General features: G+C 45.6%; 1 protein-coding gene across 1 annotated transcript in view; it reads left to right on the top strand.

Moving 5' to 3' along the window:
• LOC124555645 overlaps positions 1 to 24,329 on the top strand; it is a 268,625-nt gene that overhangs the window by 181,552 nt on the left and 62,744 nt on the right. The window contains exon 4 of the mRNA XM_047129628.1: positions 17,535 to 17,769. Coding sequence (XP_046985584.1) covers positions 17,535 to 17,769 — 235 coding nt within the window. The remainder of the gene's footprint in view (positions 1 to 17,534; positions 17,770 to 24,329) is intronic.

Genomic DNA, 24,329 nt, shown 5'->3' with positions numbered 1-24,329 from the left:
TCAGCGGGACACTAAGTCTGCTGCGGGGCATCCCTCTGCTCGTCAGACGACAGAGCGCGGAAGAAGCAGAGTTCAGTGCCAGCAGTGTGAGTCACTTACATAAAGCAGGCTAGGCAAGATGTGCTGCTCCTGGCCGGCGGCCAAGCCAGCCAACACATGCCTTTTTGTTCCCCTCCCAGTGAAAGTTCGCTGCCCCACCCCATCTGCTGCCAGGATCATTACCTGGCTAGAAAATCAACACCACGTGTATTTTAAGCCTCTGTACTCTACACGTCGACTAGACACATCGACTACAAGACTGTCCCCAAACCGTCTGTTTCCCACACGTCGACTGCAGTTAATCGTTCTATCCTGGCACACCACTCTCTGAAAGGAGTGAATATTCCCGCTGAAAAACAGAAATCGGAAATTTTCTGACCCAACGCTGTATTTTGAGACATACTTTGTAATCTAAATTTTTACTTTCTCGTAGGTACTAATGTTGAGAGGTCTAGAAAAGTACTCCACAAACCCATTTTACCTGTAACTTATGACTGTTTTCGAGACTGGTTTCATCCATTACAGCAAATAAGTCGTACTACTGGTGAGGTTCTTGCTTCATGTAGAAACACAATTCTCGTATACTGTGAAACAGGGATCTTTAAATTTAGATTTGTGTTTCCTTTCCCCAAGACTGTCCACACAGATTTTATTTTTATAAAATTTAAGCCAATGTGCTAATTATTATTAAATAAACGGCCAGCATGCAGTCACACACACAACAAATCAAGTATTCATAGCCTTTAAATTGGCACATTCCACGTCATTCCAATCTTTTGAGCATGAATTGACAAACGAACTTGTGATTGCCGGCTTTCTCGGCGTATTCCAGCGAAGAAATATTCTCGGGTGATCACCCGAGTGGTAGCTCGTCTTGTCGCAACGTTTCTAGGAGTTTCATACCAGCCGCGCGGAGTGGCCACGCGGTTTGAGGTGCCATATCACGAATTTCGCGGCCCCTCCCGCCGGCGGTTCGAGTCCTCCCTCGGGCATAGGAGTGTGTGTTGTTCTTAGCATAAGTTAGTTTAAGTAGTGCGTAAGTCTAGGGCCCGATGACCTCAGCAACTTGGTCCTTAGTAATTCACACGCATTTGAACATTTAGTTTCGTACCCATCAATCTTGAAGCTGGTGGGTACGAAACTCCTCGAAACGTTGCGACAAGACAACTGCATACTCGGATGATTACCGGAGAATATTTCATCATTTAACTAAGGAACTGCCCGCATCTCGTGGTCGTGCGGTAGCGTTCTCGCTTCCCACGCCCGGGTTCCCGGGTTCGATTCCCGGCGGGGTCAGGGATTTTCTCTGCCTCGTGATGGCTGGGTGTTGTGTGCTGTCCTTAGGTTAGTTACGTTTAAGTAGTTCTAAGTTCTAGGGGACTGATGACCATAGCTGTTAAGTCCCATAGTGCTCAGAGCCATTTGAACTAAGGAACTTATTACACAGCTTAAATTTGTGTATGACAGTGCCTCAATTTACATCTCCACAATGCGGTTCAAATGGTTCAAATGGCTCTAAGCATATGGGAATTAACATCTGAGGTCATCATTTCCTCATGAAGTTTGTTGTAAATAACCCACTACGGTACAAAATGAACAATGATAATCTCATACAGATTCAAGACAAAAGTTTATCTAGTAAAATCTGATCGGATGCGTTTTGAAACCACACGTATGTAAAAGAGGACCGAGCAAGGTGATGCAGTGGTTAGCACACTGGACTCTCATTCGGGAGGACGACGGTTCAAACCCGCATCCGGCCGTCCTGATTTAGGTTTTCCGCGATTTCCCTAAATCGCTTCATGCAAATGACGGCATGGTTCCTTTGAAAGAGCACGGACGACCACCTTCCCTATCCTTCCCCAAACCAACCAGCCAACCAAAACTAGGAGCTGGCAACACTGTCACTCGTTAATGTCATCGGAAAGCACAGAGGAAGTATATCGGACCGCACTACCGTACCAGCCGTCGTATTCAGTGAGTAAACTGCTAGGACATCAGACCCCATCCACCACGGGACTGTGGTTCGAACCATCGTCATGTTCCTCTTTTGTCGAGTTCATGTATAGTGGCTTCCCTATGGAGCATACGAACGATGAATACGTCGATAAACTTTTGGTGCTGGGTGCGTCCGATAATCTACATCTACATCCATACTCCGCAAGCCACCTGACGGTGTGTGGCGGAGGGTACCTTGAGTACCTGTATCGGTTCTCCTTTCTATTCCAGTATCGTATTGTTCGCGGAAAGGAAGGTTGTCAGTATGCCTCTGTGTAGGCTCTAACCTCTCTGATTTTATCCTCATGGTCTCTTCGCGAGATATACGTAGGAGAGAGCAATATACTGCTTGACTCCTCGGTGAAGGTATGTTCTCGAAACTTCAACAAAAGCCCGTACCGAGCTACTGAGCGTCTCTCTTGCAGAGTCTTCCACTGGAGTTTATCTATCATCTCCGTAACACTTTCGCGATCACCAAGTGATCCTGTAACGAAGAGCGCTGCTCTCCGCTGGATCTTTTCTATCTCTACTATCAACACTATCTGGCACGGATCCCACACCGGTGAGCAGTACTCAAGCACTGGGTGAACAAGTGTACTGTAACCTACTTCCTTTGTTTTCGGATTGAATTTCCTTAGGATTCTTCCAATGAATCTCAGTCTGGCATCTGCTTTACCGACGATTAATTTTATATGGTCATTCCATTTTAAGTCACTCCTAATGCCTACTCCCAGATAATTTATGGAATTAACTGCTTCCAATTGCTGACCCGCTATACTGTAGCTAAATGATAAAGGATCTTTCTTTCTACGTATTCGCAGCACATTACACTTGTCTACATTGAGATTCAATTGTCATTCCCTGCACCATGCGTCAATTCGTTGCAGACCCTCCTGCATTTCAGTACAATTTTCCATTGTTACAACCTCTCTACATACTACAGCAACCTCTCGATGTACTACAGCATCATCCGCAAAAAGCCTCAGTATACTTCCGATGTTATCCACAAGGTCATTTATACATATTGTGAATAGCAACGGTCCTACGACACTCCCCAGCGGCACACCTGAAATCACTCTTACTTCGGAAAACTTCTGCCCATTGCGTTCTGTTATCTAGGAACTCTTTAATTCAATCACACAATTGGTCTGATAGTCCATATGTTCTTTGTTCATTAAACGACTGTGGTGAACTGTATCAAACGCCTTGCGGAAGTCAAGAAACACGGCATCTACCTGCGAACCCGTGTATGTGGCCCTCTGAGTCTCGTGGACGAATAGCACGAGATGGTTTTCACACGAACGTCTTTTTCGAAACCCATGCTGATTCCTACAGAGTAGATTTCTAGTCTACAGGAAAGTCATTATACTCGAACATAATACGTGTACCAAAATTCTACATCTGATCGACGTTAGAGATGTAGTTATATAGTTCTGCACATCTGTTCGACGTCCCTTCTTGAAAACGGGGATGACTTGTGCCCTTTTCCAATCTTTTGGAACGCTACGCTCTTCTAGAGACCTACGGTACACCGCTGCAAGAAGGGGGGCAAGTTCCGTCTCGTACACTGTGTAAAATCGAACTGGTATCCCATCAGGTCCAGCGGCCTTTCCTCTTTTGACCGATTTTAATTGTTTTTCTAACCCTCTGTCATCTATTTCCCTATCTACCATTTTATCATCTGTGCGACAATCTAGAAAAGGAACTACAGTGCAGTCTTCCTCTGTGAAACAGCTTTGGAAAAAGCTGCTGTCGCTTTTTGTATGCTGCACGGTACGATCATAGGAGCTGTCCCGACAAGAGTGTTCTTTGTCGCCTGGAGAAGCGCCTTCGGGAAACAGGTAATTCTCGTCCACAAATAATGGACAGAGGCTGTCCAATGACTAGATGCACACCACAAACAGAGAACGCAATTCTTAAAACCGTTCACCAGTCACCCCGGCGATGAAACCGTGTTCCTGCAAGGCAGTTCCAGATATCTCATAGACTGGTTGTTGAAGTGTTGCACGATGAAGAATTGCACCCATATCATTGTGTGTTAACTCAAAACTAGCGACCAGAAGACTGCATTTAACGAGTACTGTTTTTTGAGTGGTTTTTGCGTCAAGTGGAAGATAACGAACATTTTACAAATAACGTGATATGGACTGACGAATCTAGCTTCACCCGTGAAGGTATTTTCAGCCTCCGCAACAGCCATCATTGATCTGAACACAACTCTCTTGTCACCCGTGAACGTGGCTTTCAGCTAAGCTTTGGCATAAACCTGTGGACTGGAATCGTGGGTGGAATGCTTTTGGGCTATTACCTATTGCCGGACAAGTTGAATGCGCCCCTGTGTCGTACATTTCTTTGCAATACATTGCCTGACGCATTAGAAAACGTTCCACTTGGTGTTCGGAGACAGCTACTGTTTCAGCATGATGGTGCACCACCACACTTTGGAATGAATCTGCACAACTATTTGAATAAAGCGTTCCCAGGAAAATGGACTGGTCGCGGAGGTCTAACATTCTGGAATACAAGTTCCCCAGATCTTAATCCATTAGATTTTTATTTGTGGAGACACTTAACAGAACAGGTTTATAGTACTCCACTTATGGAGGAACATGACCCAACAGCTCTTCGGTAATGATGAATGCAGATGTGCTGCGTAGGGTTCAGCAAATCGTGATACAGCGAGTGGCGAAGTGCTCGCAATTGCAAGGTGGTCGCTTTGAGCATCTCTTCTACAGTGAACGTTGCTCGTACGTATTCGTACTGGCCCTGTGATGATTAGTCTGGACATCGAACGTATAAAATTGAATTACTGTGCATAGCATAATGAGCAATCTAGTGTAAGCCACTTACTGTGTTTTTTTGTATCTCATTCGATAAAGACGATGTTACTGTATCCACCGTCATTTTCTATTGCTTTATTTGTGTCGTGGATGAAATAAAGTAGACGTTTACGTATGTTAGAATTTCATTTTATGCCTTAATGTTTAAATAAAGGTAATAGTAACAGACACAAGATTCCGCATTGTGGGCCGGCCGCTGCGGCCGAGTGGTTCTAGGCGCTTCAGTCCGGAACCGCGCTGCTGCTACGGTCGCAGGTTCGAATCCTGCCTCGGGCATGGATGTGTGTGATGTCCTTAGGTTAGTTAGGTTTAAGTAGTTCTAAGTCTAGGGGACTGATGACCTCAGATGTTAAGTCCCATATGCTTAGAGCCATTTGAACCATTTGAACCGCATTGTAGAGGTGTAAATTGGATAAAATTTGAGGCTCTAATTGAAAAAAAAATGGCTTGTACAATCGCGACTCCAACATCAGTGAGTCGTATATCGGTTCCCTACGATATTGTCTCATTGTCTCGTCTCACTGATCTATTTTTTTTTAAGGTATAGGTCAGGGGAGGGGGGGGGGCGAGGGGTGCAGAGTGGGCAGGGGTCGTGCTTGGAGGCCTGGCCACGGTGTCCCCGTCTTCTGGTAGCATAAGAGAGAGACAGCGAGAAGGAAACATTGATCCTTTATTTAGATTCTTTTTTTTATTTTTACATTAATTTCCATGTCCCAGGAAAAAACAAACACGCATGAAAAAGAAAAGAAAGAAATGTAGAGACGAAGTGACATCCTCGTGTCTTCACTAGGAGTAATATCGTAGCCCGCGAAACTACGTAAACCTGGGACTCCCCACCCCTCCGAGGGTCATGAAACATGCTGCCTAGAGAGTTCACAAAGCGCCTTTTGCATTTAGAGTGACGTCGGATGATCTCATGTTGTTCTAGTAAATAGAGCCCATAGTCCATGCCCGATATCACGGTCCGCGAGAGCACGTAGTGCGACGCCTGTCCTCCAATCCAGCAGATTGCCGACATTTTCTGTGAGTAGAAAAGGACCGCGTCTTAGAAAAATAAAGAGTCCGTCGCGGTCCTGGAGTCCGTCGGTGCGTTGGACAAGTGCCATAATGCGTTGCCTCAGCCGCCAAATATCCTTCGCCTCACCGCACTGCAAAGAATGTTCGTCGGTGTCCTGCATGCCACATACAAGGCAGAGTGGGGAATATACCATGTGAATGTCGTACAATCGTCGGCGGGTGACTGTCTTACGGTTGACAAATGTATACCAAGACGATCTCGCTGCCTTGGCAAGGAGAGGCGTATGTACAGCCACCCAGATCTGTCGTTAATCTCTCTTTTGGTTTTTAAGCTCGACAACATTGCTGCCATGATGACGCCTCAAGTAACGATATATCTCACTGGTTGTGGAGATCCTCCTAGAAGGTATTTGTAACTGAACATAACTAAAATCAACCAGGTATCGCTAGACGTGAGAAAAAGAAGGCGATATTGTGATTATCGCCACCGGCGGTTCAAAGGACGAGGGAAAAACAACGTCCAGAATCACCGACGTGATGACGTGTCGCCGGTGGTTTCAGATCCGTACCGTCACTCGCTTGTATAGAGCGAGAGCCCTGTTCCGAACATTCGTTAGATTAAGTCCTCCAGAATGATGTGAGAGAGTTAAAGTCTAGTATTGGACCTTAAGCAACACTCCTTGGCTGGCATAGTATGCAAAGGCCGCCATTAACCTGTCAGCAATACCATGTGGCTTGGCAGTACCAGTGTCAGATGTGGCAGTCATGAGGCAAGATAACATTAGTATGGGAGCAGGTCGTAGGTTCTGAGTGAATTGTTGCCTATGTGCAGTCGCGGTGCTGGAGCATTCGCCGGTAGCTCGCCGCCGATAATTGCCGTAGCGATCAGGTGAACAAAACTCCTAAGCACCGCATGCTGTCTACCGACGTAAACGGACTGTGCAGAGCGTCCAGCCCCCGTCCGATGTGCATAACCTTTGTTTTATTCATGTTGATGCTGCTACCCGCCGCCACACCGTATGTAGAAAGAAGAGCAACCACCTTACGTACCTCGATCTCCAATCGCACGAGTGTCATCAAGTCGTCGGCATATGCGCGACACGTAAAGGAACTCGTACTGAGTCGGACGCCGGTAAAAGTCCGTCGAAGAGTCTGTATCAATGGTTCGAGCGCTATTGCAAGTGGCACCATCGAAAAAGGACATCCTTCCCTAACTGAGCTGAAAACAGGAGTCGTCCCTACCTCCCTGTCATTGGCTCTCATCGTCGAAGGAGTGCCGCGAAGGAGGCACATGAGGACGGTAATGAAATTCTAGGGTATCGCCATGCGTCGCATGCTCGAGTCAAAGAAATCATGGTTGATTCTGTCAAAGGCATGATCAAAATCCACTGATATGAACCCTCTCGCATGCGACATTATACCACCGTTGCAATGATGTCACGATATTCATCTAGGATAGATCTTGTAGTCAGTATTGATCATCGTCAGTGGTCGAAATTGATGGGTGCTGACGCTTCCTGTTGATTTCGGTATTGGTATAAACGTTCCCGCCATGAATTGCGACGGGACGTCCGTGTCAGGATGCAATAACTCGTTATACATCAACACCCATTGGGACATCATTAGATTTGCAAATTCGCGATAAAATTCGAGTGTCAACCCATCTGGCCCGGTAAAAAGGAGATGGTAATGCTGCAGAAATCCAGTAGCAGTGTTCTGTTGTGACGTCAAGGGCCGATCATCCCTATCATGGCGCACTGTGATCAAGGACTGAAGATCACGTGCATGTCCCATGGACACATGGTACATGGAAATACGTTCTTCATCGACGTTATCCAAATACCGAGCAAAGATCGAAAGCCCGTCTAAACGACGTCTCGTGATCGATAAAATGCACACTTGAATGCAATGGACTTCCGCTTGACGCTCGGGCGATGGAGCCCTGAAGGACGGTCACGAAGTACCATGTAGCAATATTCAAGTGTATCTAGGCGCCATCTCGCTTTATCCTTGCCGTAAATTATGAGAGCTCTTCGTATCGCCGGCTTTGCACATTGCAGCCACCATGAAAGAACTGTACGGTACATCGGGAAATGCAAGTGGATGTCTGTCACGTTTCTTCGATCCGCTGACGACATTCGGGATGCACCAATAAGGATGAATTAAGTTTCCACGAATTACGGCTCCGCAAGACCCGCTGCCGTGGGAGGGTTAACGTGCATAAATATGCAAGGTGATCTGTAAAAGCTGTGGGCCAACGTTCAGCACCCAACACGTGACTCGTAATCCGTGAGAAACGTAAGTCCGATCTAGTCCGCTCGCCGAGTGGCCAGTAAAACATGTGTAGCCCTCGCGCTGCACATGGATCTTTTCTCACGTGTGCCGGCCGCGGTGGTCTAGCGGTTCAGGCGCTCAGTCCGGAACGGCGGGACTGCTACGGTCGCAGGTTCGAGTCCTGCCTCGGGCATGGATGTGTGTGATGTCCTTAGGTTAGTTAGGTTTAAGTAGTTCTAAGTTCTAGGGGACTGATGACCACAGATGTAAAGTCCCATAGTGCTCAGAGCCATTTTCCCACGTGTCTATTAGTGTCATGTCTCAGCAGGTCGAGCGTAATGCATAGCAGGAGGGTTTCATCCTTCAGTGTGAGAAAATATTTAAAATCCCCCTCCTACCAAGATGTGATCATATCTTCCACGGAAAAGGGGCCCAATCTCCTCCCAGTAGAATTGCGCACGCGCCTATCCATAGTCAGATCCGGAGGGTGCATAGATGTTGACAGTACAAATGCTGTTCACGGTCGTCCCGGAACACTGGGCCAAAAGGAGATAATCGAGGTCACACACTGGAATCCCTTCCCGAACAGATATCGCCTTGCCTGGTCCTACGTCTGGAGCTGGCGCTAACTAAGTGTTGTAACTACGCATATCTGGAAAGGCAGCATTGCAGGTTTCCTGCACCAGCAGTGTATCCGTGTCCATGACGCAAATCATGTCCCGGAAAAGTTGCAACTTTGCAAGTGATCGCACAGAGTTACTGTTCACTGTTCCCACTTTATATGCTTGGTTCGTTGTCATCGTCATGCTCGTGTCATGTCATTGTACACGCCAAAAACTTTAGTCCATCATTCGTGTTCAGAGGGTTGCCCACCAGCGGGCTTCACTCCATTGTTTTCGTTCTGTGGTGTGCGTTCTGCAAGAGAGCCGCCATCAGGTGGGGGTGCCAATTCCGACATCTCTTCGATTCATCCTGCCCAGTCACATTGGCCACCTCTGCTACATTTCGATGTGGCTACCAGGACACTTTCTCTGACTCCTCCATTGGGAGTATCGGGTCAGGCGGTGTCAATGAATTGGGACCGTCGGAAAGGCACGACATCCGGTCACCATCTGAAGGAATCCTTTCAACTCCTCTAAAGGCAAGTGTTCCATGTCAGACATCTCTTCGGCTCGAAGAACTTCCGTTCACATAGGCGAGGGGAGGACGTGTCACTACGGCGACGCTTTTAGCGACGCTTCGGCGATAGCTGTTTGCGCGCCCTACCCTTGCCGCCGTAGGCGACGCCTCACATAGTTCATCGGGCGCTCCTGGGTCCGTTGCTGCCGCCACAGTCTCGACCTCCACTGCCATGCTGCATGCTACTTGTGAGAGTGCGGAAGGTTATTTCCACATCTGCCGTCAGATAGGTGTAGGGGCAGTCTCCGTGTTACCTACTTGCTCCCCTAATTCGGTCCATTCTTGCTTCAGCACGTCCGTGTCACGCTCCGAACTCGGCAACACCTCCCGGCAGGCCACTTGTGCGTACGTCATCGGCAGTTGCGTGGGAACTTCACACTGTGGCGCTTCTGCTCGTGGCAGTTGCATGCGCTCCGAGCGGATGTGTCCTTCTCCACCACAGCCAGAGCATTTCCGCTGCTGGCCATCGTAAATCACAATAGCTCGACATCCTCCAGTATATAAATACACTACTGGCCATTAAAAATGCTACACCACGAAGATGACGTGCTCAGACGCGAAATTTAACCGACAGGAAGAAGATGCTGTGATATGCAAATGGTTAGCTTTTCAGAGCATTCACACAAGGTTGGCGCCGGTAGCGAAACCTACAACGTGCTGACATGAAGAAAGTTTCCAACCGATTTCTCATACGCAAACAGGAGTTGACCGGCGGTGCCTGGTGAAACGTTGATGTGATGCCTAGTGTAAGGAGGAGAAATGCGTACCATCACGTTTCCGACTTTGATAAGGGTCGGATTGTAGCCTATCGCAATTGCGGTTTATCGTATCGCGACATCGCTGCTCGCGTTGGTCGAGATCCAATGACTGTTAGCAGAACATGGAATCGGTGGGTTCAGGAGGGTAATACGGAACACCGTGCTGGATCCCAACGGCCTCGTATCACTAGCAGTCGAGATGAAAGGCATCTTATCCGCATGGCTGTAACGCATACAGCAGCCACGTCTCGATCCCTGAGTCAACAGATGAGGACGTTTGCAAGACAACAACCATCTCCACGAACAGTTCGACGACGTTTGTAGCAGCATGGACTATCAGCTAGGAGACCGCGGCTGCGGTTACCCTTGACGCTGCATCACAGACAGGAGCGCCTGCGATGGTGTACTCAACGACGAACCTGGGTCCACGAATGGCAAAACGTCATTTTTTCGTATGAATCCAGGTTCTGTTTATAACATCATGATGGTCGCATCCGTGTTTGGCGACATCGCGGTGAACGCACATTGGAAGCGTGTATTCGTCATCGCCATACTGGCGTATCATCCGGCGTGATAGTAAGGGGTGCCATTGGTTACACGTCTCGGTCACCCCTTGTTCGCACTGACGGCAGTTTGAACAGTGGACGTTACATTTCAGATGTGTTACGACCCGTGGCTCTACCCTTCATTCGATCGCTGCGAAACCCTACGTTTCAGTAGGATAATGCACGACCGCATGTTGCAGGTCCTGTTCGGGCCTTTCTGGATACAGAAAATATTCGACTGCTGCCCTGGCCAGCACATTCTCCAGATTTCTCACCAATTGAAAACGTCTGGTCAATGGTGGGCGAGCAACTGGCTCATCATAATACTGAAGTCACTACTCTTGATTAACTGTGATAACGTGTTGAAGCTGCATGGGCAGCTGTACCTGTACACGCCATCCAAGCTCTGTTTGACTCAATGCCCAGGCGTATGATGCCCGTTATTACGGCCAGAGGTGGTTGTTCTGGGTACTGATTTCTCAGGATCTATGCACCCAAATTGCGTGAAAATGTAATCACATGTCAGTTCTAGTATAATACATTTGTCCAATGAATACCGGTTTATCATCTGCATTTCTTCTTGGTGTAGCAATTTTAATGACCAGTAGTGAATGAAGGGATATGTTTGTTAAGTACGATACGCACCTGTCGGACGCCGTTTAGCATGGGATAGGTGCTAAATCTCGCCCAGCGTTCAGACGCATGACTGAGTACCATCCCGTATGGTCGCAGCGATTCAATAACCATCGATTCTGGTATGTCAAACGGCAGTTCAAAGATCGGAATGACCCTCACTCCCTAGCCTGGAGGAGTTACTGTTACATCAGAGTGCCGAAATTTAAATCCCCTTTGAGCAGCGACGATAGTTCTTTCACAAGCAGCTTCATCAGTCATTTTGACAGACATTGTGCTGCGTACAATGGATAGATGTATTCCATCTAGGTCTGCAGCAGGAAAATGCACTTCTTCCCTCAAAAAACACTATATTTCAAAAGCCTTGGGTCTGGCATAATCGTTGTGAAACACAAATTGGATCATAGTCTCTCTGAAATTATGTGGCACAGTGATCTATTCAGACGAAAACAAGCGCAAGTATCAGCCATACAAACACTTCCACCTCCAAGCGCACCCGCTGCCGTGACAACACGTCTGAGACACGCCACTGCCTACTGCAGACCAGCTAATGGGACAGCTCCAGGACAGTGTAGAGTTCATGCTACCCGTTCTTGGTCACGCTGCACGTAGTTAAAACGTTGCCAGAGCCTCGTTTTTGAAACAGCATTTCTATTAAGCTACTGGTGGGACTAGCTTTTGCTAGATGCAGTTTTGTCTTCTATTGGGATGAGGAATCACTGCCGACCCCCAAGTGTGGCATTTTTCTCTACTTTGTAGAGCCTCATTGAACATTCATACTTCACCCTTTAATTGTGCTGATAGACTGACTTGAAGTTATACTAGTTTGGAAATATATGATATTGATGCAATTATCATCTTATTTTCCTTTGTAAAACTGTTCTTGTGTAGTTAGTATCTCTAGCTCTTCTGAAACGAATCATTTTATCATATACTATTTACAATGCTAGCTATTATGAAACACTTTTCTTTGCAGCTTGGCATTGATAGTAATTTAGAAGTAAATTAAGTTGCAACAAAACCTGGCCTTAAAATAGTTAGCTGGATACCGGGGCCAGCAAAGCTGTCACGAAAAGATCGTTCTGAGGAGCCCATCAGTGACATTAGGAGAGGAAAGCTAGTTTCCATTGACTTTATGTTACCACTGCTCTGCCTGACACTGAGAGAACAGACATAGCATTTCAATATATATATGAGCGAGGAAAGATGCATCATATCTTCCTAACCCCTGTGGGACTTAGTGAATGCTACGAACAGTGGGGCTAACAGAAGGTAACGCTAATAGCGCGTGAAAGATTGAGAATTTGGGTCACCCGTGAAGCGTGTCCGGATGACTGAGGTGGTTAAGGTAACCATTCCAGAGAAATGAAGCAGCCAGGTTCGAGTCCCAGTCTGGCATAATTTTTCGACCGTCACCACTGATTTATTTCGACGCCCGTAAGGCGACTGAAGTACTGTTTCTCGTAATATTATGACCATTGTTCATCGTGAGACTGAATGTCACCCGGTGGCGTGAGAGCAAGTAGCACAGGAAGGAAAGAAAGAGCATGTAAGTGGCACAGAGGCGAATAGCGAATCGCTCTAGTCGCGATACAGGCCGTAAATGGAGAAATCCACTGATATAAACGACTCTGGCAAAGGGCAGGTTGTTATGACCTACGCCTGGGAACTAGCATTTGGAAAACAGCGAAGCTGGTCGACTGTTGGTGTGGAACTGTCGTGGAAAGATTGGGGAGGCTGAAGGCTTGCCTGCTCTCTAAATTAGGACAGGAGGTGATCTGTGCCAGATGTGGCGATAGAGTAGTCGCTGGTGAACGTTCAACGCACATTGTTGAACATAGGACTTCACAGCAGACGTCTCCAACTCGTTCACTTGTTGACTCAACGACATCTTCAATTATGATTGCAGTTGGCACGATATAATCGAGATTTGACTGAAGATCAATGGAAAAATGTTGTGGCATTTACTTGGGCTTCCAAGAGATCTGAGGTAGTAATCGAAGGCGCCATGACAGCTGCAGACTACGTGATTATTATTGTAAACCAGCTGCATCCCTTTGTGCTTTATGCCCTCCCCGACGGTGATGGCGTCTTCCAGCAGAATAACTGTCCACGAGACAAGGCCAGAACCATGCTGCAGTGGTTTAAGGAGAATGATATTGAACTTACGTTGATGTATTGTCTGCCAAATTATATTGATCAGATACATTTGGGTCCTATTGAGTGCGGGGTCCGCGCTCTCAAAGCATCGGCCCGAAATTTCAGGGAATTTCGTGACCTGTGCGTCGACATTTAGTGCGTTGTATCTCTGGAAACCTACCAAGGACTGGCCCAATTTACGTCAAGCAGAATCGCTGCTGCATTGCGTTCCAAACATGGATGAACATTCTATAAAAAAAAAGATGGTCTAAACGGTTTGGTTCATCAGTGGATCTTGTCGCCTCTTGTCCCTTCAGCTGTTTTTCATTTGTTTTTATTGTAGGATTTCTATTTATTGACTGATTCCCTGTAAGCTCCTGATAAACTGACTCATGTGCAGCCACGTGTAGTTCGCTCACGGTATGCCATTCTTGCAGTGTACACAGCACATGGTTTCAGTTGGATCTCTAGCTACAACGCAGCTACAAAAAGACGGAAAAGTTACTTCAGTTACCGATAACTAGCACTATCAGTGGCTGGTAAAGGAGTTCAGTAGAAATCTTTGATCATTTGCTCAATAACGTGAGTTCCTCGAAAAGAACGTCGCCTTCCCTCCAGGGATTCCCATTTGAGTTTCCGAAGCATCTCCGTAACACTTACGTCCTGTTCGAACCTACCAGTAACAAATCTAGCAGCCTGGCTCTGAATTGGTTCGATTTCTTCCTTTAATCCGCCCTGGTGCGGATCCCAAACACTTGAGCAGCACTCAAGAATAGCTCGCACTGGCGTCCTATATGCAATCTCCTTTACGGATGAACCATACTTTACTAAAATTCTCCCAATCCCAATAAACCCAACTCGACCATTTGCCTTCTCTGCCACAGTCCTCACATGCTCGTTCCATTTCATATCGCTTTGCGGCATTACTACCAGATATGTAAGCGAAGTTACTGCGTCAAGCAGGACACTGCTAATGCTGCATACGAACATTACAGGTTTGTTTTTCCTACTCATCTGCATTAACTTACCTTTTTCTACATTTACATTCATCACACCATCTAGAAATTTTGTCTAAGTCATCTTGTATTGTCTTACAGTCACTCATCTTCGACACCCTCCAACATACCACAGCATCATCAGCAGACAACCGTAGATTTCTGCCCACCCTGTCCACCAAATCATATACAGGATGGTCCATTGATAGTGACCGGGACAAATATCTCACGAAATAAGCATCAAACGAAAAAACTACAAAGAACGAAACTCGTCTAGCTTGAAGGGGGAAACCAGATGGCGCTATGGTTAGCCCGCTAGATGAACCTACGTTCCGTATTTTAATTTAAAAAACCTACGTGTTACCAACTGTTCGTCTAAAATTGTGAGCCATATGTTTGTGATCATTACAGCACCATTTATCATGAAGCGAAAAAAGTGGTCCAACCAAAACATTCATATTTCTTTACGTACTACACTAATACGTAATTAAAAATGGGGGTTCCTATTTTAAAAAACACAGTTGATATCCGTTTGACCTATGGTTGGTTGGTTGGTTGTTTGGGGAAGGAGACCAGACAGCGTGGTCATCGGTCTCATCGGATTAGGGAAGGATGGGGAAGGAAGTCGGCCGTGCCCTTTCAGAGGAACCATCCCGGCATTTGCCTGGAGTGATTTAGGGAAATCACGGAAAACCTAAATCAGGATGGCCGGACGCGGGATTGAACCGTCGTCCTCCCGTTGACCTATGGCAGCGCCATATAGCGGGCCAGCCATAGCGCCATCTGGTTTCCCCTTTCAAGCTAGACAAGTTTCGTTCTTTATAGTTTTTTCGTTTGACGCTTATTTCGTGAGATATTTGAACCGGTCACGATCAATGGACCACCCTGTATATTTACATATATATATATATTTGGAGAATAATAGCGGCCCTCTCACGCCTCCCTGGGGCACTCTTGACGATACCCGTGTCTCTGATGAACACTCATCGTCGAGGACAACCTACTGGGTTCTATAACTTGAAATCTTCGGGCGACTCACATATCTGAGAACGTATTCCGTATGCTCGTACCTGTTTTTACAGCCCGCAATGGAGCACCGCCGCGCGGGGTAGCTGTGCGCTCTTAGGCGCCTTGCCGCGGCGTGCGTAGGTCCCCCAGTCGGAGGTTCGAGTCCTCCCTCGGGCATGGGTGTGTGTGTTGCCTTAGCGTAGTTAGGTTAAGTAGTGCGTCAGCCTAGAGACCGATGACTTCAGCAGTTTGGTCCCATGGTCCTTACCACAAATTTCCAATTTGGAGCACCGTGGCATACTGATGATGCTTTCCGGAAATGTGCCTCCATAGCTCGCAGTATATCAAGTGAATAAGGGGCAAGCTGGTTTCACACCGGTGATGCTTTCTAAAACCATTATGATTCGTGAACATAAGCTTTTCGATCTGCAGGAAATCTGCAGAATATGTTCCAGAATTCTGCAGCAAATCCGATATTAAGGATATCGGTATTTAATTTTGCGAGTCCGTCCTTTTACCCTTTGTATGCACAGGAGTCACCTGCACTTTTTTTTCCAGTCGCTTGGAACTTAGCGCTGAGCGAGAGAAAATTTTATGTCTACTCAGAAATCATTTTCTCTGAAAAATTCAGTCTGTTCTTTAGACAGATAACCATTAAACACTACCACCAATATGTTAATTCTCATTCATTTCAAGCGACTGTGCCATTCATGATCATGATGATCATCATCATCATCATTATCATTTAAGACTGATTATGCCTTTCAGCGTTCAGTCTGGAGCATAGTCCCCCTTATAAAATTCCTCCATGATCCCCTATTCAGTGCTAACATTGGTGCCTCTTCTGATGTTAAACCTATTACTTCAAAATCATTCTTAACCGAATCCATGTACCTTCTCCTTGGTCTGCCCCGACTCCTCCTACCCTCTACTGCTGAACCCATGAGTCTCTTGGGTAACCTTGCTTCTCCCATGCGTGTAACATGACCCCACCATCTAAGCCTGTTCGCCCTGACTGCTACATCTATAGAGTTCATTCCCAGTTTTTCTTTGATTTCCTCATTGTGGACACCCTCTTGCCATTGTTCCCATCTACTAGTAACTGCAATCATCCTAGCTACTTTCATATCCGTAACCTCAACCTTATTGATAAGGTAACCTGAATCCACCCAGCTTTCGCTCCCATACAACAAAGTTGGTCGAAAGATTGAACGGTACACAGACAACTTAGTCTTGGTACCGACTTCCTTCTTGCAGAAGAAAGTAGATCGTAGCTGAGCGCTCACTGCATTAGCTTTGCTACACTTCGCTTCCAGAAGTCATCCGCATATGCGAGACTGCTTATTTTGTGTTCACATATCCTAAGCTCACCCAGCCAGTCTATTGTTTTCAACATATGATCCATAAATAATATCTACAACAGTGGAGACACGTTGAAGCCTTGTCTTACCCCTGAAACAACTCTGAACCATGAACTCAATTTACCGTCAACTCTAACTGTTGCCTGACTATCTATGTAAAGACCTTTAATTGCTTGCAAAAGTTTGCCTCGTATTCCATAATCTCGTAGAACAGATAGTGTGGCCGAGCGGTTCTAGGCGCTACAGTCTGGAACCACGCGACCGCTACGGTCGCAGGTACGAATCCTAGCTCGGGCATGGATGTGTGTGCTGTCCTTAGGTTAGTTGGGTTTAAGTGGTTCTAAGTTATAGGGGACTGATGACCTCAGAAGTTAAGTCCCACAGTGCTCAGAGCCATTTGAACCATTTTTGAACAGACAATAACTTCCTCCTAGGAACCCAGTCATATGCCTTTTCTAGATCTATAAAGCATAGATACAATTCCCTGTTCCACTCGTAACACTTCTCCATTATTTGCCGTAAGCTAAAGATCTGGTCCTGACAACCTCTAAGAGGCCTAAACCCACACTGATTTTCATCCAATTTGTCCTCAACTAATACTCGCACTTTCCTTTCAACAATACCTGAGAAATAATGTGTAAATGGCCAGCATGCAGCCATATGTGCAAATAAATAATTCCACATCTTTGGATATAAATCGTACATATGTCGAGTAGATCACGTAATTAAGGAAGAGTGTCGGTTGCAGATGCCGCTGACGGAGAAGTCGCCCAGCTTCCTGAGCGTGCTGGAGGTGGACGACCCCAAGCTGTGCGTGCTGCTACACCTCATGACGGCCATGGAGCCCATCGAGCCGGTGCTGGAGTCTCCGCTGGCGCGGCCGCTGGCGCAGCAGAAGACGGCCGCCTCGGACCTGCTGTGCGAGGTGGGCAGCGCCAAGACCGCCAGCGAGGGCATGCTGCTCTCCAACATGGAGAAGAATGGTGAGCTGCGCATTCTGTGCCACCTTATACACTGGTACTACGAGTATTTAAACATAGCGAACAAAAAGTGATTCATCCTCAGCATACACTACACCACCCCTAGACTTGACAATCGCCTCCATTCCGCGAGGAAGGGATTTTACAAATTTCTTCACATATGACGCATCCATCTCAAACCACGCACTGGTGATGAGATACCTTATAGAGGTACCAAATTGCTGATTTCTACGTTTGACCCATCATCCTCAACTGTCCCAGACTTTTTCTGTGGGATTTGGATTCAGTGGACCAGTTGAGGTGTGATACGATGCCTGAGTGTTTGTCAAAACAGGAACGTACACTGTCCAGTTACATTAAGGAGCCATGCCGACTCCAGTGCTTTGGCCAGCTGCGCTATGGTTCTCGGTTGAGGATTAATGGCACGAACAGCCCAATCGAGGTGGCCCCACAGATACTCGACTGAGTTTAAATCCGGTGAGTTTGATGGCCAAGGGACTACGGTAAACTCATCCTGGTACTCTTTGAACCACACAAGTACACTGAGAGCTGTGTAGCACTTTGCATTGTCCTGCTGGTAGGTGTCATCTTGCCGAGGAAAAATAAACTGCATATAGTGGTTGGCATACTCCGCAAGGATAGATGCATACTTGTGTTGATCCATTTTGGCTTTCAGAATGACGAGATCTCCCAGGAAATGCCACGAAAACATTCCCCAGATCATAAGGCTTCCTGCTTCGGCCTGAAACCTTTCAGCGATTGTTGCAGGCTGTTTGCTTTCGCACATTTCACGCCGTACCTGCCAATGGCCATCTGTCCAGCAGAGCAAGAAACGCGTCGAAGGCCACCTGTCGCCACTTAATGAACGTCGATCTACGGTATTGGCGTGCAAATTCCAGTCTTCGTTGCCAATGAACAGCAGTCACTACGTGTGCATGAACCAGGTACTTGCTTTAGAAACACATACGCAGCAACGTTCGCTTAACTGTCGTTGAGGATACAATGTTGGTAGACCCTTGGTTCATGTGGGCAGTCAGTTCCTCAACAGTTGCACGTCTACTCGCACGTACACATCTCCGCAGCTGTCGGTCACCTCTGTCATCTATGGCCCGTGGTCTACTACAATTGCTTCGGCGACGGTTTTGTGTAGTGCCATTCCGCATTACACTGTATACTTTAACCACGGCAGAACTATTTACAAACTTAGCCACCTCGGAAATGCTTACACCTTTATTCCAAAAGCCAATGATCGTGCCTTTTTCGACGTTAGGTAATCGCTCCATTTCTGCATTACGACGACTGCACCATTTTCGTGTCCCCCTACACGCTGATTATGTTCTCCACTGCTAGTGCTACCACGTGCCGTTTGTGAGTGGTTATCAAAATGGTTCAAATGGCTCTGAGCACTATGGGACTCAACTGCTGTGGTCATCAGTCCCCTAGAACTTAGAACTACTTAAACCTAACTAACCTAAGGACATCACACACATCCATGCCCAAGGCAGGATTCGAACCTGCGACCGTAGCAGTCGCACGGTTCCGGACTGCGCGCCTAGAACCGCGAGACCACCGCGGCAGGCGTGAGTGGTTATCGCGCGTTGACGTAAAACATAGGAGGTGGTCACATTAATGTGACTGGACCGTGTAAGTACGCGGCCCTTTTTACATTCGATTTGTCATCTTCGTAGACGTAGTGCCCACAGCATACTCATCATGCATGCGTGGACGGAAGGACAACACCCAGGAAGAGAGAATGTTGAAGTAAACTTCCTCTTTCATTTTCACGGTAACCTGAATGAGTGGGCACAAAGTCGTACGAGAAACATCCCCGAATCACCGCAAAACCGCCTGAACTACACACTCCACACCCTGTGGGTTAACACGTCGTTGGGTTGTCGTTGCAGTCTATTACTTGCATCATTTGAACAGACATCAATTTCGACTCGTTGGACCACACTACACGCCTCCGATCAGCTACTGTCGAACTTCTGTGTCGTTCGGCCCACTGAAAGTGTGCAGCTATATTATGTGTCATCCTGAGAAATGTCATATTCCAAGGTAAATATCTCCCATTTGATTTCCCGAAGCATCAAAAACGGCTGTAAGCACTTTGGGACTTAACATCTGAGGTCATCAGTCCCCTAGACTTTTTATTATTATTATTTTGAGCTTTTCCTCATTACAGAGGCTTATCTCCAACATAATAATTTACCTGGAAATGACAATACAAACAATAAACGTTCTTAAACCATACTCTCAAAATATTTCTCCAGGTGTTTCGATCTTGCGTGTCCTCTTCCTCTGCCCCCATTCTCCTCATTGTGTGCTGTACATTTTGGAGCCAGGTAGTCACAGGTCGTCCTCTTCTTCTTCTCCCCTCCGGTTCCCACTCCAGTATCAATTTTGGTATTCTGGCTTCCTCCATTCGTCGTACATGCCCGTACCACTGTAATTTCTTCCTATCCATTACGCCATATATTCTTTCTTTTATTTCCATTCTCCTTATTACTTCGGTGTTCCTTATCTTTTCTTTCCTGGAGATTCTTGCCGATCTTCTCCAAAAGTCCATCTCTAGAGCTTGTAATTTTTTAATGTGCTTCATGTTAATTGTCCAGGTCTCCGTTCCATACAGAACCACACTCTCTAATATGGATTTGTATATTAATTTTTTAGCTCTGCTCATTACATTCCTGCTCCATAAGACTGAGTTAAGCATCCCAATGACCCTCCGTCCGCTACTAATTCTTTTATTGATTTCAGACTCTGATTTTCCCTCGATTTCTAAAATGGATCCCAAATAACAGAAAGTGTTTATCTTTTTGATTTTCTTTCCTTCAATGTATAGCTCATCTGAATCATTAGTTAAGTATTCTGTTTTTTGGTAATTAATCTTCAAACCCCAAGTTTTGTATGCTACTGCTAGTTGATTGCACATATAGTTAGCATCCTCCCCATCTTGTGCTACGACTACTTGATCATCAGCAAATAATAAATGATGTAGGTAAACTCCATCTCTTATTTCTAATCCCATACTATTACATTTACGAGACCATGTTCTAAGGCTAATATCTATATAGATTTTAAATAATGATGGTGACATGGGACAGCCCTGTAAAAGGCCTTTGCTTGTTCTAAATTTCTGTGAAAGTTTATTACCAACTTTCACTTGGCAAATGTTATATTTATACATCTGTTGTATTATTTTAATCAAGGAAGGGTTTATGTTTGCCATATGTAGTGCTCTCCAAAGTAATTTTCTTGGAACAGTATCATACGCTTTTTCTAGATCTATGAAAATTAATCCTATACTTTTTGATTTTTCCCTATGTTTCTCCAAAATCTGTCGTAATGTGAAAATATGGTCTACACATGATCTCCCAGCCGTGAATCCACATTGTTATTCTTGGGTTCTAAAATTTTTTTCCAGTTTGTTTTTAATTACTTTCGCAAAAATTCTCATTAATGTGTTTGTAACACAAATTCCTCGATAGTTTGAACAAATTTTGCGATCCCCTTTCTTAAATACTGTATTAATGTAACCTAACTTCATTTCGTTGGGTATTGAATCTCCATGTATCATTTTGTTGAAGAGCTGTGTTATCAGTTTCACAATTTTGTCACCACCATATTTCAGACACTCCAGATTGATATTGCCTGGTCCCGGTGATTTACCATTCTTTCCTGTTCTCAACGCCTGAAGCACTTCACTTTCTAAAATATGGATCTCATCATCTTCATGTCCTTTATCTTCCCCTGTTCCTTCTTCTAGATATTCTTCTCTGTCCTCATTTAATAATTTTTGGAAATACTCTTCCCATTCCTTTTGTGTTATCAGTTGGAGATTAGTTTTGCTTTTTGTATCCTGTCGAAGCCCTTTCAATACTGACCATGCTTCTTTTGCTCTCCCAAATCCTAATTTGCTATTCACCTTGGCACATGTTCTTTCCCATGCTTCATTTTTTGCCATCCTTATTTTTTTCATCACTTCTTTCTTCTTTTCCTTGTATATTGACCTTGTTTCTTCTGATTTATCATTCAACCACTGAAGGAATGCATTTCGTTTTTCTCTAATGAGGACCTCTAGTTCCTCTGACCACCACTCTGCTGCACGGTTGTGGTTGCTATCTTTTTTACCCAACACCTCTGTTGCTATGATTTTCACATTAGCTTTTATATAGTCATATATTTCCTCTGTACTTCCTTCAAATGATTCAACCAGTTTCCTTTCCATCCTGGCCGCAAAGAGTGTTCTGATACTTTCGTCTTGTAGGCTGTCAATATTAAAAGGTAAGTTTTCATCTTTCTCAGTCTGGTTCGTTTTATTTATGTTACTTGTATCACTCCTTGCATTCTTCCATGGCCAGAAAGACTTCATTTTAACTAGATAGTGGTCTGATCCACACTGGGCTCCTCTATAAGATCTGACGTCTACTGCCTTGAAACTACTTGTTTGCCTAATGATAATATAATCTATTATAGAACGAAGTTCTTTGGTGTTCTGTTGCCAAGTATATTTATGAATGTCCTTATGTTTGAAAAATGTGTTGGTAATTTTTAGATCAAATTGTTCACAAATTGCAATCAATAGTTCTCCATTGTCATTATATTCGTCCTCTCCATGTTTTCCTACTATTCTACAAGATTCTCTAATTCCTACCCTTCCATTCAGATCTCCCATGATAATCAGTTCCTTTCTTCTTGGGATTTTTTCAATAGTCTCCCTGAGGGTGTCCCAAAATGTATCTTTCTCCTTATCTTTTGTGTCGTTCGTGGGTGCATATACGCCAATAATCACAACTTCCCTTGCAAATAATGTCGTTTCAACAGTTATTATACGTTGATTGATGAATGTCCAATTTGTGATTCTTTCTTTCCATGATTTTTTTATCATAATGGAGACTCCTGCTTTGGCTCTTACTGCTTTTGATACCCCACTCCAGATATGTACATAATTATCCAGTTCTTCTTCTCCTTGGCCTTTCTTCTTTGTTTCAGAGAGTACGACAACATCCATGTTGAACATGTCAAGTTCTGCGGGGAGTAAATTTATTTTGGTGGAAATACCTTGCACATTCCAGCATCCAAACATAATTTTCCGTTTCTCATTGTCAGTTCGTCGTCCAAAGTTCCAATTTTTCCGAGGCATATTATTAGGTTTTTTAGCATTTTTATGTTTTTATGTGAGTGACGAGCTGGCCCACTGCACAACCCCCAACCTGGAGGACCAGGTAATTTTTACTCAAGGTTTTCTTCCTTTAGCCTTTGATAAGCCAATATCATACTACAAGGCAGCAGTTGCTAGTTTTGGTCCACCCCGGGTATTTTATTTCCCCGGTACCCACCATATCTGGTGAGCATTCCCCTATCCGCCACCTGGGGAGGCGCCCGATGGGAGACCAGCAAACTCCACACGGGGTCCCCTAGGCTTAGAACTACTTAAACCTAAGGACATCACACACATCCATGCCCGAGGCAGGATTCGAACCTGCCACCGCAGCAGCAGCGCGGTTCCGGACTGAAGCGCCTAGAACCGCTCTCGGTCACAGCGGCCGGCTCGAAGCATCTTCGTGGCACTTATGCGTTGTTCTAACCTGTCGATAACAAATCTAACAGCGCGTCTCTGAATTGCGTCGATGTCTTCCTTCAATCCGACCTGGTGCTGATCCCAAACAGTCGAGCATTACTCAAGAATGGGTCGTACTAGTGTCCTACTTGCGGTCTCCTTTCCAGGTGAACCACACTTTTTTTCCAATAAGCCTATATTCGTGGTGTTTGATGATGAGATGTCAGGCGACAGAGATGCCATAAAACGCTAATACTCATCGTTATTCGTGGGATGCTTTTCATTCCTCACCACACGTGGCCTGTGGAAATTGGCAGCCAGTGGCGCGTATTCAGTGGATGCGAGGAAAACATTGCTTAACCAGCAAAAACTGGAAACCAATGGAAACATTAAACCTTAAAATCATTTCTTATTTTGGCCGATAAATGCAACTTTATGCCATATATTTGCATTAGGACTGTTGATTTCTCATGACTCTGAGCAACCGTTGGAACTTCGCGCTCACTGCACGATACAATTCAAGTGGGGACTGATGTTTTCTGAACGATCTGTACTGGCGACCGCTGAAGCTCCGGGATGCGTGGCTAACCCGCTACCCGCGGCCACCGGGGCCCGCACTTGGGTGATTGCAGGCCTTACGGTGAGTTACGAGATCTAACATTTGTATTTTCCTTTGCGGTGCCACGGAAAGCTCGCTCGTGGTTGAGGCAAATGACTAATTACGCATGTGGTAGGGCCTACATAGTTTTACGTCACCCCAAACTCATAGATTGCTTTAACAGTTTGAGATTAACATCGCATGGATGTACTGCAATTGGCGGGAAGGCAGCTATCATAGGTCGATGCGTATCGTAGTGCTAAGCAGAGAAAGCGTGCAAAACAAAGCAGCGTTGTGATTGTGCAGTCTGTGGAATTCTGCTGCACAACTTTGCCACCCACTTTTTCCAAGAAAAGTGAAACACGACACAATAGGGTAGACCTACATCACAATTATATAACA

Source organism: Schistocerca americana, chromosome X (genome assembly GCF_021461395.2).
Source record: "Schistocerca americana isolate TAMUIC-IGC-003095 chromosome X, iqSchAmer2.1, whole genome shotgun sequence".
NCBI classification, from domain to species: Eukaryota; Metazoa; Arthropoda; class Insecta; order Orthoptera; family Acrididae; genus Schistocerca; species Schistocerca americana.
Note: the sequence above shows the minus strand (reverse complement) of the source record. Positions and strands in the feature narration are given on the sequence as shown.